This window comes from Purpureocillium lilacinum (genome assembly GCF_023168085.1).
Source record: "Purpureocillium lilacinum CBS 284.36 DNA, scaffold_2, whole genome shotgun sequence".
Lineage (NCBI taxonomy): Eukaryota > Fungi > Ascomycota > Sordariomycetes > Hypocreales > Ophiocordycipitaceae > Purpureocillium > Purpureocillium lilacinum.
The window spans coordinates 6,769,942-6,781,489 of record NW_027072112.1 but is presented as its reverse complement, the minus strand read 5'-3'; the positions used below and the strand labels follow the sequence as shown (position 1 = coordinate 6,781,489).

Here is an 11,548-nt window from a genome sequence, read left to right as displayed (position 1 = left end):
GACAATGAGCACGATCCTTCTCCTGTAACCCGCGAAGCCGTCTTTTCCCTCTTGTAGTCATGGTCGAAACGGTGATGTTGAAGTGGGAGGATAGTACGTTCTTGCGATGGCGACGCGGTTGTCTTGTCAACAGCGACCGTGACAGAGAGCGACCGAGTGGAACGCCGCAACAATGCTGATTGGCTGACTAAACAGGGGTGGCGAGTCGCGCACTAAACGGGCTTAGGCTGGACAGTGGTCCTCCTTTGTTGTATGAGGCGCGACTGTTCGCTGTCCGCCTGCTTCAAACGATGGGATATATGTCCTGAGACTCTACCCCGCGACAAACGCAAAAAGGAGCGCTCACGGGCGGGAACACGTATCTAGCTAATGCGGACACAGTGCATTTGTAAATGCCCGTTTCTGCGCGTGGCGTCGTAGGCTCAGGCCCCGCATCCCACTGTTGATGGTGCGGCACAAATCCATAACGTCAAAATATGAAGCGCTGGAGCTGTCGCCAGAAATCGCACTGCCGACAAACCGCCCTAGCGATGTCAAAATATACGCACAGCCAGGAAGGCCATTTTGGGTCCATCAGCATTTGGCGACATCGTCCGGCTGGGATGGTTAAGGCGCAGATGCACAACAAGCTCAGGTGCAGGGTGTGCGGGCCGTTGTGCAATTTCTCACTTCTGGTTACACACAGACTACTAGGCTTCTGTGGAGTGGCTCTCCGCCGTGGCTCATGGGTGGTTTGTTTCAGACGAAATACCTGAGGTTCAGGTCCACAACGTTGATTAGGGACAACAGCGAATCTATCGGCACCCGTCTGTTATGGCCATGGTGGTTCGGTTGCAGCATCCGGACGCTGCTGAAGCGTGCAATGAGAACCGGAGGGCCTGTCGGTGGCAGTTGGTTGGAAACCAATGTAGTAGGCGGTGTGGTCGGTGGAGCGAATGTGGCAGGCGGTGGACAGGCATTAACCGCACCGCCTTCCGCATTCGTCACACCCTCGGAGTGCCTGACTTGTGTAGCTCCTGTAACCGGGACATCTGGGAATTGACAGGGAGAGCACTCAGACTCAGGCATAAATGGCTGAATGCGAGGCAATCCCACGCAAAGCCCTATTATGACTTACGAGACTCACCAAAGTTCATCTTTTCTTGCCTTTTGCGGTGGCCAGCATAACCTTTGAGAAGCCTTACCGGGCCGCTCTTCGGGTAGTACAAGTCGCCCTTCGAGAGTGGGACAAAAGGGCGGGCCTACAGCATGTAAATTCTAGACAGGGAGGTGCTGAGGCAGACAATGTGACAACAGACCACAAAGTACGCGAATGTTGGATCGCTGCTTGAGCCGAAAAAGGCCACAGGCTGGGGCTGCCTTTTGATTGCTCGCCGTTTCGGGGAGCATCATGTGTCCACGTCTGCTTGTTGGTGCGAGTCTGAAAGTGGCCCGCTTGGGGTTGGTTGGCCAGATGAGGACCAATTGGCAAGTTCGAGTGCAAGCGGTGTCGAATGGGGTAGGCGGTGTCGAATGGGGTAGGCGGTGTCGAATGGGGTAGGCGGTGTCGAATGGGGTAGGCGGTGTCGAATGGGGTAGGCGGTGTCGAATGGGGTAGGCGGTGTCGAATGGGGTAGGCGGTGTCGAATGGGGTAGGCGGTGTCGAATGGGGTAGGCGGTGTCGAATGGGGTAGGCGGTGTCGAATGGGGTAGGCGGTGTCGAATGGGGTAGGCGGTGTCGAATGGGGTAGGCGGTGTCCGGTCGACTGGGTATACACAAGCAAGGCGGTGTGCACACGAGAAAGGCGGTGTGCACACGAGGAAGGCGGTGTGCACACGAGGAAGGCGGTGTGCACACGAGGAAGGCGGTGTGCACACGAGGAAGGCGGTGTGCACACAAGGAAGGCGGTGTGTCCGTGAGCGATCGAATCATGTTGTCAAGCTCGTCACATTTATTCACCACGACCCAAGCATTGTAAGGGATCCATCGTCATGGGCCGACCGGGCACTGGACGATCTCCAGCTAGATTGTCAAGTTCATTATGCCAATCTCTGACGCAAACATCACCTTGCCACTCGTACCGCGTTTGACTAGGAGTTCCCGGTCAGCCCTGCGATGCAAGTCACGCGGGCGGAAGTGATTTGCACATGTTGCGTGTCGGCACTGTGTCGGACGTTGTGGCGGCATGTCAGTTGTGGCGCGGTGTTCGATTGGGCAGGCGGTGACCAGACCTGAGAGTTGATGCCTGAAAACGTGCGGGGCGGCTGTGTGCAAATGCCACAAGATGTGGTGGGAGCCACCTACCCGAAGTGGCAGCATTTCCACGAACATGCAGATACTATTAGATAATAAGTAACTAATTAATTAACGAAACTAGCTACTAACTTATACAACCATATATTATATATAGACAGATAGGAGTGTTGGCGTATCTTATATAGCCTTACGAACCCCTTCTTTAATAATAGCAGAGCCCCCCTTAACTAATACATTATTACCTCGCTCGAGCCCCCCCCCCCCCGGTCGATATATCTATTATATAACGCTATATAATACGGCACGTATCTATATATAGTCGGCTACTTAAATAGATAATAATAAGATAGGATAGGATAGGATAGGCACTAGATTAACGACGAACTATTCTCGCTTAAGATTCGTTATATAGTAATTACTATTAAGTATTACGCTATTATTACGTAGGCGCCTAAGAGCGTTATCGTCCCTTATAGCCCCCCTAGCCCGGCCTATAGCCCGATTCGCTCGTAGGGCCTATAGGGCCGCCTCCGTCCTAAGGGGGTCCCCGGCTCTAATAGGGTCCTCTAATGTCCTCTTTCCTTTTTCTAATATCCTACCTCTCTAGCCGTAATACGACCGCACCTAATCGCACCTAATAGATACGCATTCTAATCGTATACGCGTTTTAACCGACTAAGCGCTTAGACGGCGAAAATTTCGTAGTACTTGCCCCCCCTAATCGACCGTTTCGAATATAGAAAATCGTCTAGATTATTTAGCTAGGTTACTTAATAAGCTATTAAGGTATAATAATATTACTTAAAGCGTTATTAGCTATACCTTTAATGCTATTAAAGTTCTTAATAGCTATACCTTTAACGTTAATAAGGTCCTTAATAACTATACCTTTAATATTAATAAGGTCCTTAATAGCTATACCTTTAATATTAATAAGGCTATTATTAAAGTTATTAAAAGGGTCGTTATTATCTATATTAATTAAAGCTATTATTAACGCTTAATTAAATAATAAGAGCTAGTTCTAGAGAAGTTAAAGATACTTAAAAATAGCTATTACGATATAAGTTATAATACCTAACGCCCTTTTTACGTATTATTGCCCTTAATTACTAGATCTAGTAAGTAATAACCCTTAAATATATACTATTTATATTAGACCGCGGGTAGGAGTTAAAAGGGGTATAAAGGCGCTTTATAGGGCTTTAAAGGTTATAGTTACATACGTTTTTATATACATACGAAAGTTACTGATTACGGTATAATGCATACTTTTCCTACCGTACCCGCCTACCCGGCGGCGGCGACGTCGATAGCACCGGCGGCGTCCAGCCTACCTCGCGATGACGACTGTTTGATCTAGGCTCCATAACCCACTCCAACTTAGCCAGGTAAGCGCGTATCGCCATCCCTCGCAACAGCGTCGCAACCCGGGATGTCGCATGTCTCGCCTGCCTGCGGTAGTAGCAGTTGCCTATCCAGGCAACTGTCACTGCCTAAACAAGCAAAACCTTTCGTTTGTATATAAGAGATGCCCGATAGCTTACAATATTAGAGTTAGAATTCCTCAAGATAATTCTCATCAATTGACTGGATGCTAAATATAGACGACGTAGACAAGATCGTCTGACATCCATGCCATGGCATGGTCAGGATCATGGCGGCAGGTGGTCCGAGCTTCCAATTTCCCGATCCAGCTAGAGCAACCAGGGATCCATGGAAACCGGCCGCTGACCACTTCCGAAACCCCTGCCAACGGGGTCGCACAAATTGAGTACCGACGTGGGTCTCCGTTGTCGACAGCCCGGCCAACATCAGCCATTGGTCAAAGGGGAAACGGGTGGACAGACTTGTTGGTTCTTCGACTAAGCCCCCCGTGCCGTCCACATTAAAAGATTGAGCTGTAAGCCCACCAGTGGGTCCAACTCACAACCGCCGCAACCCCTGAGCAGTGATTAAATTTCAGCTGTGGCCTTCGAGTCCAACCTTAAATCCAGCCATCCCACCCTTCCGCCATCGTCCTGTCTGTCCCCTCTCCCGGTGTATACCAATGAATGAGCTGGTTTTGACCAGTTCCATTGACATATTTACCACATAGTAGAACCAAAACATGGGTGGTAAAATGGAGGAATTAGACATTGTGATTATTGGTGCAGGTGAGTGCGCGTGCCCTCAGCTGTGAACTGAAGCCACACTGACGGAAGGGCATGATGTCAGGCTTCTATGGCCTGGGAGCTGCCAAACAGTATCATTGCCAGCATCCGGATCAGTCCATCGCCGTGGTGGAGTCGGCCTCCAGTCTGGGGGGGGTGTGGGCCGCCGAGCGCATTTATCCAGGCCTGAAAAGTAATAACTTGCTGGGCACTTACGAATACCCCGATTTTCCAATGGACCCAAATCTTTTTGGCGTGAAGCCAGGGGAACACATCCCTGGACGGGTACTTAATTCCTATCAGGAGGCGTATGCAAAGCATTTCGGCATCTTCAACAGCATCAGGGTGAACACCAAAGCGGTCTCTGCCGAGCATAAACCCAACGGCGGCTGGGTGGTCAAGGTCTCTCCGGTCGTTGATGGCAAGGAGGATAGTTCACGTCAGTCAGACTTGTACACCAGGCGGCTTATAGTCGCTTCAGGCATGGTATCGGATCCATTCATGCCGAATATCAAGGGCCAGGAGGAATATCATCGCCCCATATTCCACGCCAAACATTTCGCGAAATACGGCGATACAGTTGATCCATCGCTGGGCGGAAGGGTGACCATATTTGGCGGCACCAAGTCTGCATGGGATGCAGTGTATGCATACGGCACCAAGGGGATCAAAGTAGACTGGATCATTCGAGGTCCGCCTCTGCGTATGGTGAACTGATCCCGAGACTAGCTAACTTGCAGAATAGCCTCTGGACACGGGCCTTGCTGGATGTCCCCTCCGTATGTAACTCCCCTCAAGAGGTGGTTGGAGAAGCTCGTCAGTGAGTCTATTCCGTAAACGTCTATTTTACCTTTGCTTACTCCATTCGTTGATATGCGCGTGCTGCACTGGTTCGGACCGTGCATCTGGGGAGAGGATAGCGGTTACGCGGTCATCAAGTCATTCTGGCATCGAACTGCGATCGGGCGAGCTCTCACGGAAAGGTTTTGGAACGCCATCGGCAGCGATGTGATCGGGCTAATGGGATTTGACAAAGATCCTGAGATTGGAAAGCTCAAGCCTACTTGCGACGCAATGACCACGGGCTGCACCTTCAGTATCCTCAACTATGAGACCGACTTTTTCGAGCCCATCCGCAACGGCACTGTAAGAATCCATCTGGCGGACATCTCCCACCTAAGCGAGGGCAAGGTTCATCTAGATGATTCTGACGGGACGGTACTCGAGTCGAACGCAATGCTCTGTGTGACTGGCTGGAAGCACTCGCCACCTTTGAAGTTTCTGCCCGAGGGTATCGAGAAGCGGATAGGTCTGCCATACTCTCGGTCAGCTGAAGATGCAGCTTTGTCTCCGGATGAGAGCCTAGCGGCACAGGCGAATCTTGTCGCACAAGCAGATGCTGAGATCCAGCAGCTGTTTCCTGGGCTCAAGGTGCCTCCGAAGTTCAACCCGAACTACGTGCCGCTAGCAGATACGAAGGCATTCAAATTTGCCAATGGTGAGACTCAGGCGTCGGCTATATCCCAGACGCCATTCATGCTATATCGCTTCATGGTTCCCGGCACGGCCGATTTCCTGCGCAGCAAGGACCTTGCATTTGCAGGTGCCATCATGAACTTTAGCAACGTGATCTGCGCTCACGCACAGGGCCTGTGGATTAGTGCATATTTTGATGGGAAGCTTGCGCGAGACCCCAGCTCCGCAGTTCTGGATTCGGACGGTGTTGACGGCCACCTCGTTGCGAATGGCAGCATCTTGACACTCAACCAAGTGCACTACCAAACTATTTTGCACAACCGATTTGGCAAATGGCGGTATCCCAATGATCCAGGAAGCAGATACCCTGATTTCGTCTTTGAGGCGGTACCCTATTTGGATATGATGATGGCTGATATGGGCCTGAGAGTTCATCGGAAGACTGGCTGGTTCAAAGAGATTGTGGACCCATATGGCCCGGAGGACTATTCTGATATCAACGACGAGTGGAACGCAAAGTTTTGCAAAGATTAGCCAGGTCACCTCTCCATTCAATCAAGTCAAGTCGGGGGGATCTCGGTTGTATGATTGACACATTGCTCGGCCTCAGCTTGATTGACTTGACCGGATTAATTCAACTCGAAAGCACATCCTGGCTAAGGTCGGTTCGGGGCCCCGTCCTACACTGCTCCTCGCCAGTTGCTCCGCGATTGTGGAAGTTTCGCGAGGACACCTCGCTGCGCTTTCTCCTGTTTCGGTCCGTACTTCCGGGGCCTCTCGCGCTTCTGGGGAGTCGTTGGCATGGCTGTAACTTGTCGAGGATATGAAAGCACATAACAGCATGGCATAAGCTCACTGCATACTGGTTACGCTCTCAGTACACGGCGTGGAACGACAGCAGAGGTGTCCGTAGTCCGCAGAATCGCTAAGCCGTGCGGCGGATCGCCCTTCGGCTCCAGACCTGGATTGTCCGGTCTATGATAAGCCCTGCTGTAGACGTGGTGGAGGCAGTATTACGACGTCGTCCGTAGCCCCGATGTCAAACTTCTCCCCACAAATTTCGAGGGCAATCTCCCAAGCTAGCTTGTGCTTGAGCGCGAGATACCACGTTGCAATGGTAGGGTATACCGTCGCCAATACTCCCCCCTGCCGTTCCGGGCCAGCGGGGTATTCTCCTTTCGCACGGTGTCCGATCTTGAGCCCGATAAGCGTCCCAATATCCATTGCCACCACGTCTTGACCACAAGGGATCTCAATAGCGCTGCTCTTGTCGCTTGTGTCGCTCGAAAACTTCCCCACCATGTGCTCTATGACCGGAAGGTCGATAATCACCGTCGCCGCCAGGGTACCGGAGTCGTCTCTGTCGCTGACCTTGATAGAGGTCACAGAGTAAACGGAAATGCGGATGCGCGTCAATTTAGCTCTCTGCGGGACGCTGCCGAGTTGTGTGCTGGAACCTGAATCCGGGCCCATGACGGGGACCACGCACACGCGGAAGGGAATCGGGTGGTGGTTTTCCAGCTGGATAACTCCAGGCGCCTGCACCTCAACCTTGCACGCGAGGCTGGGGACCTTGTTTGGCCGGACCAGCCTGGTCATACGCTGTCGCCATGTCAGTTCAGCATCGTGCATATGCGGGAGGAGCCGCTGTGTCTTCACGGTGCGCTCGAAATACCAGGTCTTCAGTTTGTGATCCGTAAGTGGAAGCCGAGCTAGGTACGGGACGATATTGAGGAGGAGCAGGGCTTGGTGTCTATAACTCTTGCCGTTGGACTCGAAGGTTACCTTCGCATCAAGAACGTACTCTACCGCGGCCTCGACGGAGTCGCCGACGGCGAGTACATAGCTCGGCGGGAGGGGTTGCTTTTGGCCCTTTAGCGCGGTGGGCGCCGTGAAGCCTCTTCTCCCCGTTAATGGCCCATTGGCGCGAGTAGGTATTGTGAATGCGAAGGGCCATTTCTGCTCGCGTCTACCTGCCGGCATGTATACCGACCCGCTGTAGAGTGTCTGGGCTGTCTGGAAGAGCGTGTTGACAGAGCGATGGATGCCGGTGCGAGTGATGCCCCACGCGTTGTTGCTATGGATGTTGCCCCGGTGCTCTGTCCGATCTTCCTCGTTCCAAACCTCGCCCGTAAACATGATTGTGACGTGGGCATTTGTGCCGACGGCATGGTCGCGCCGGTAGACATGGCCTGTGACGTCGTCCCCGGGCGTAAAGTGGTGGCATGGGTTGTCGAGCCGGATGCCGAGGGACGCGGAGGATTGGTTCTTTCTGCGGGGCATGCCGATAAATACCTCAATTCTTGTTTAAACACTCTGCACACAGTACTGTTGCCGATATTCATTCAAGCCCCCGGTTCGCGGTACAGTTCAGTGTTTTCCGGAGAGCGTTCAGAGATCAGGCCGCTTGTTGTGTTGTGACGAGTGACCACCAGTTAGGCAGTGTATTTGGTTATGGGGTTCTGACGTATGTGGCGCTCGCCCGAGGCTCTCACGGTCACTGCCCCGTCTGCTGAGCCGAACTGAACCCCTCTGGTTGGCACGGAGTTGAGTTACGCCTGCCGGCCACCCAGAGGTATTGAGCGTCTGAGCCCCGACATACCATCCAACGAGGTGGTCACGCCAATGTAGCTAAAACATCACGCCCGTGCACTGTATCAATTGCCCCGAAGAGACTCTTCTTTGATAGGAGGATATCGGCACAGCTGCCGCGTTATTTCATAATATCTACTTTATTACGCTATATAAATAACGGGCAGCCCGGGCAGCGCCCGGGCTCGGACCCCGAGGACTAACCCCTAATATATAAGAGCTAAACACGTAGCGCATGATTATATAGCGCATGATCACATGGCGCATAGTCATATATCGCATAATAACCCCGCACTGCGAGCTTACAGGCAAGTGCGACTTCCAGACAGGGCTTAGAGACTAGATAAGAAGGGGAGATCTAGCAATAGACAAGCATGAGTCACTTCATGGGTAATTAAAACTTCCCTGCCTAGCTTGATTTGTTCGCCGCTACAAGGAAACAAGCCTTTTTATAAACAGTTTGCCGATCACTATGAGCCATACCCCTTACGACAGCTCGATTTCGGCCGCCCAAAGCGCTCTCAAATCCTTGGCACATTTACTCGAGGTTGGAGAACAGCAGTCCCGGCTGCCAGCATTCATCCAGACATGCTGCCTCTGACATTCCAAGTTCAGATGGCGACAGAAACAGTCATGAAACTGGTTGCCTTCCTGTCCGGCACCGAGCCGCCGCGGTTCGAGAACAAACTGGTCATTTTTAGTGATATATATGCTCGAATTGAGAGAGCTCAGGGAGTCCTAGCTAGCGCAAGCAGGTCTCTGATCAATGGCCGAATTGGGGAAATGATCCTTTTACCATCAGCTTCTAGTAGCGAGAGGGCGCCATTCTCCGGGTACGCTTTGATTATGGGTATAGCTTGCCCACGATTTATTTCCACGTTAGTATAGCATATAGTATTTTATGGAAAGAAGGTGTACCACTGAAGAAAGGTGACTACCTAGATAGTTTTGGGGAGAGGTTTTAGCTTAGCTAGCAGATGAAGGCGGAATCGAGAGCGAAAGCAGCACTAAGTAACTTCGTATGCAACATTGCATGTTAAGAAACAACTGACTAGGGGTAAACAGCGGCGAGGATCCATTTCCCTTGATATCAGACACTGAACCCAGTCTGCTGCATGGCGTGAATTATCGCATCTCGATACGCTTTCATGCCACTAGTGCGAGGGTGGAACGTTTCGATCAGCCACGTCGGCGAGAACCTCGACACTGTCAATGTAGCATGGCTGTAGTTTCCATACGCCTTGGACGTCCCAAGAAGATGAGCCGCTGGACCATTCGGGTCTTTGGTGATGCCCTGCGCCAACCAACAAGCTTGAACAGCTGCAGGGTCTGCGTTGGGGCCGAGGTTGTCCGCGCAGGTGGCTCCATCAGGGAGCTGGGATGAGTAGTCTCGCTGGCCACGTGTATCCAGTGACCGGGCTTTCTTGTTTGAGTTCCCCGCCGAATCGGCCCAGTTGCTGAGAAGAAAGAATGTGTTGCTGTTGGCCTGGTCAGGCTCCTTTGTGCTGCCCTCGCACCAGCGATGTCCTTCGAAAGCACCAACCACATCTACAAAATGTACCTGATTTCCGCCAAACGCGGCGTTGGCGTCTTGGACGGCTCCGAGAATGCAGCTGTTTAGCTGTGCCACGAGGTCGTTGAGCTCAGCACGCAGAGCCTTTGTCAAGAAGGTTGTTCGGTAGGACGGCCAGTCGCTAGACGGGTTGTAGCCGCCCCACCAAAGGTGGAAGGATGAATAGTCGCAAGTGTCCGTGTCCGCGTTGAAAAAGGTCGGATAGCCAGTGACGTAGAGTTGGAAGCCTGGAAGTGTAGATTTCTGCATGATCTTGAGATATGCGTTCTTGAGATTGGCCCGCAGCCCATTGTCGCTGGAGTCTTGTAGATAACCGCGAGCCTTGTTCTGGACGTCCAGGCAGGAGGCGCGATTAGCCGATCCACCTCGCCAGGTAAAAGGCGTAATGACACAGTTTGCCACCAAGTCACTAAAGCCAAGGTCATTGCCACCGATAGTCAGCGTGCCGAACGTGGCTATGTTTTGGTTGCTCCATTTGTCAATCTGCCCGGCAAGTCCATCAAGGGTATCCCCCGAGCACGACAGCTGTTGATAGTCGAGGCCGTTCTGGTTGAAATGTTGAACGAGAAGATTGCCATAGTTATTTGAACCCACCCGGCAACCATCCTGGGACGTCGTGCCGGCGCCCAGTCCAGAGGCGTATGAGTCTCCGAAACGTACGTAACCGTTGACCTTCCCTGGGAGAGGGCCGGGGTCGATGATGTCGGGGTTACTGGGCGCGGGGCAGCTTGTGTCCCGACGGAAATCGAGCGATCTTTGCTGGATCGGAGAAAACGGTATGGGCTTTCCACACTTTTTCTCAAAATAGAGGCCCGTTATCAGATACTTGTATGTATCGGCGTTGTATTCGCTCTCGCCCGCTTTGCAAGGGCCCTCTTTCTGTGCATCTCCCTCCTTTGGACATAAAGGCTGAGGGGTCGGGGGGTAATCAGCCGCACAACTCCGATCAAACATGCCTGCCGCGAGCCGCATCGAGTCCACAAGGCCATATGCATAGTCTTGTGTCCTGGTCGAGTAGAACAGCGTTAGCATAATGAATATCAGTCAAATTAGCAGATACATACTTTGCCCTAGGGTACCCGATAAAACTCGTGTGAGTGAGTTCATGAATGACGGCCATGGCTCGTTCACTGCCTGCAGTATTAAGGTCCGGCACCCGGTTGTGGCAAATATCTAGCAGTTTCTGAGTAGGTTGCTTATTGTTGAAGAACTCAGGACAAAAGTTCATCCACCATCCGGGGTCATTCATAGTAGCTATAACACCGTCTTGTTTGCAAGCAAGTGTATTAGCGCATACGACTCTGACCTTACCGTCCTTACCGTAGCCGTTGCCGCCTTTTCCCTGAAGCACTACGTCCCACCATGTGAGAAAAAGACCAAAGGCTTCTCTTTCGAAGGGGCCTGTACGTATTGTAGGAAACTTACTTAGGGGTAAGGCATATAGCCTGTTTCGAATGCGGGTATAAAATTCCGTATTGTCGGTCAGGGCTTGAGGGAAAAGTGCTTTGGCGTAGTTCG

The 11,548-nt window shown here is 52.1% G+C and overlaps 4 protein-coding genes across 4 annotated transcripts; 2 read left to right on the top strand and 2 right to left on the bottom strand.

Annotated features, from left to right (window-relative positions):
• Nucleotides 1–4,623: 4,623 nt before the first annotated feature.
• On the top strand, nt 4,624–5,134 carry PLICBS_003855 (uncharacterized protein; the record flags this gene model as incomplete). Its single annotated transcript, XM_065600306.1, has 3 exons — nt 4,624–4,644; nt 4,693–5,080; nt 5,130–5,134. The coding sequence occupies 3 exons, from the start codon at nt 4,624–4,626 to the stop codon at nt 5,132–5,134; spliced, it is 414 nt and encodes a 137-aa protein (XP_065456378.1).
• Nucleotides 5,135–5,262: 128 nt separating this feature from the next.
• On the top strand, nt 5,263–6,399 carry PLICBS_003854 (uncharacterized protein; the record flags this gene model as incomplete). Its single annotated transcript, XM_018323637.2, has 1 exon — nt 5,263–6,399. The coding sequence occupies one exon, from the start codon at nt 5,263–5,265 to the stop codon at nt 6,397–6,399; it is 1,137 nt and encodes a 378-aa protein (XP_018178868.1).
• Nucleotides 6,400–6,840: 441 nt separating this feature from the next.
• On the bottom strand, nt 6,841–8,148 carry PLICBS_003853 (uncharacterized protein; the record flags this gene model as incomplete). The annotated part of the gene is made up of 2 exons (XM_018323636.2): nt 6,841–7,467; nt 7,525–8,148. The coding sequence occupies 2 exons, from the start codon at nt 8,146–8,148 to the stop codon at nt 6,841–6,843; spliced, it is 1,251 nt and encodes a 416-aa protein (XP_018178867.2).
• Nucleotides 8,149–9,547: 1,399 nt separating this feature from the next.
• On the bottom strand, nt 9,548–11,150 carry PLICBS_003852 (uncharacterized protein; the record flags this gene model as incomplete). The annotated part of the gene is made up of 2 exons (XM_018323635.2): nt 9,548–11,036; nt 11,095–11,150. The coding sequence occupies 2 exons, from the start codon at nt 11,148–11,150 to the stop codon at nt 9,548–9,550; spliced, it is 1,545 nt and encodes a 514-aa protein (XP_018178866.2).
• Nucleotides 11,151–11,548: the final 398 nt, after the last annotated feature.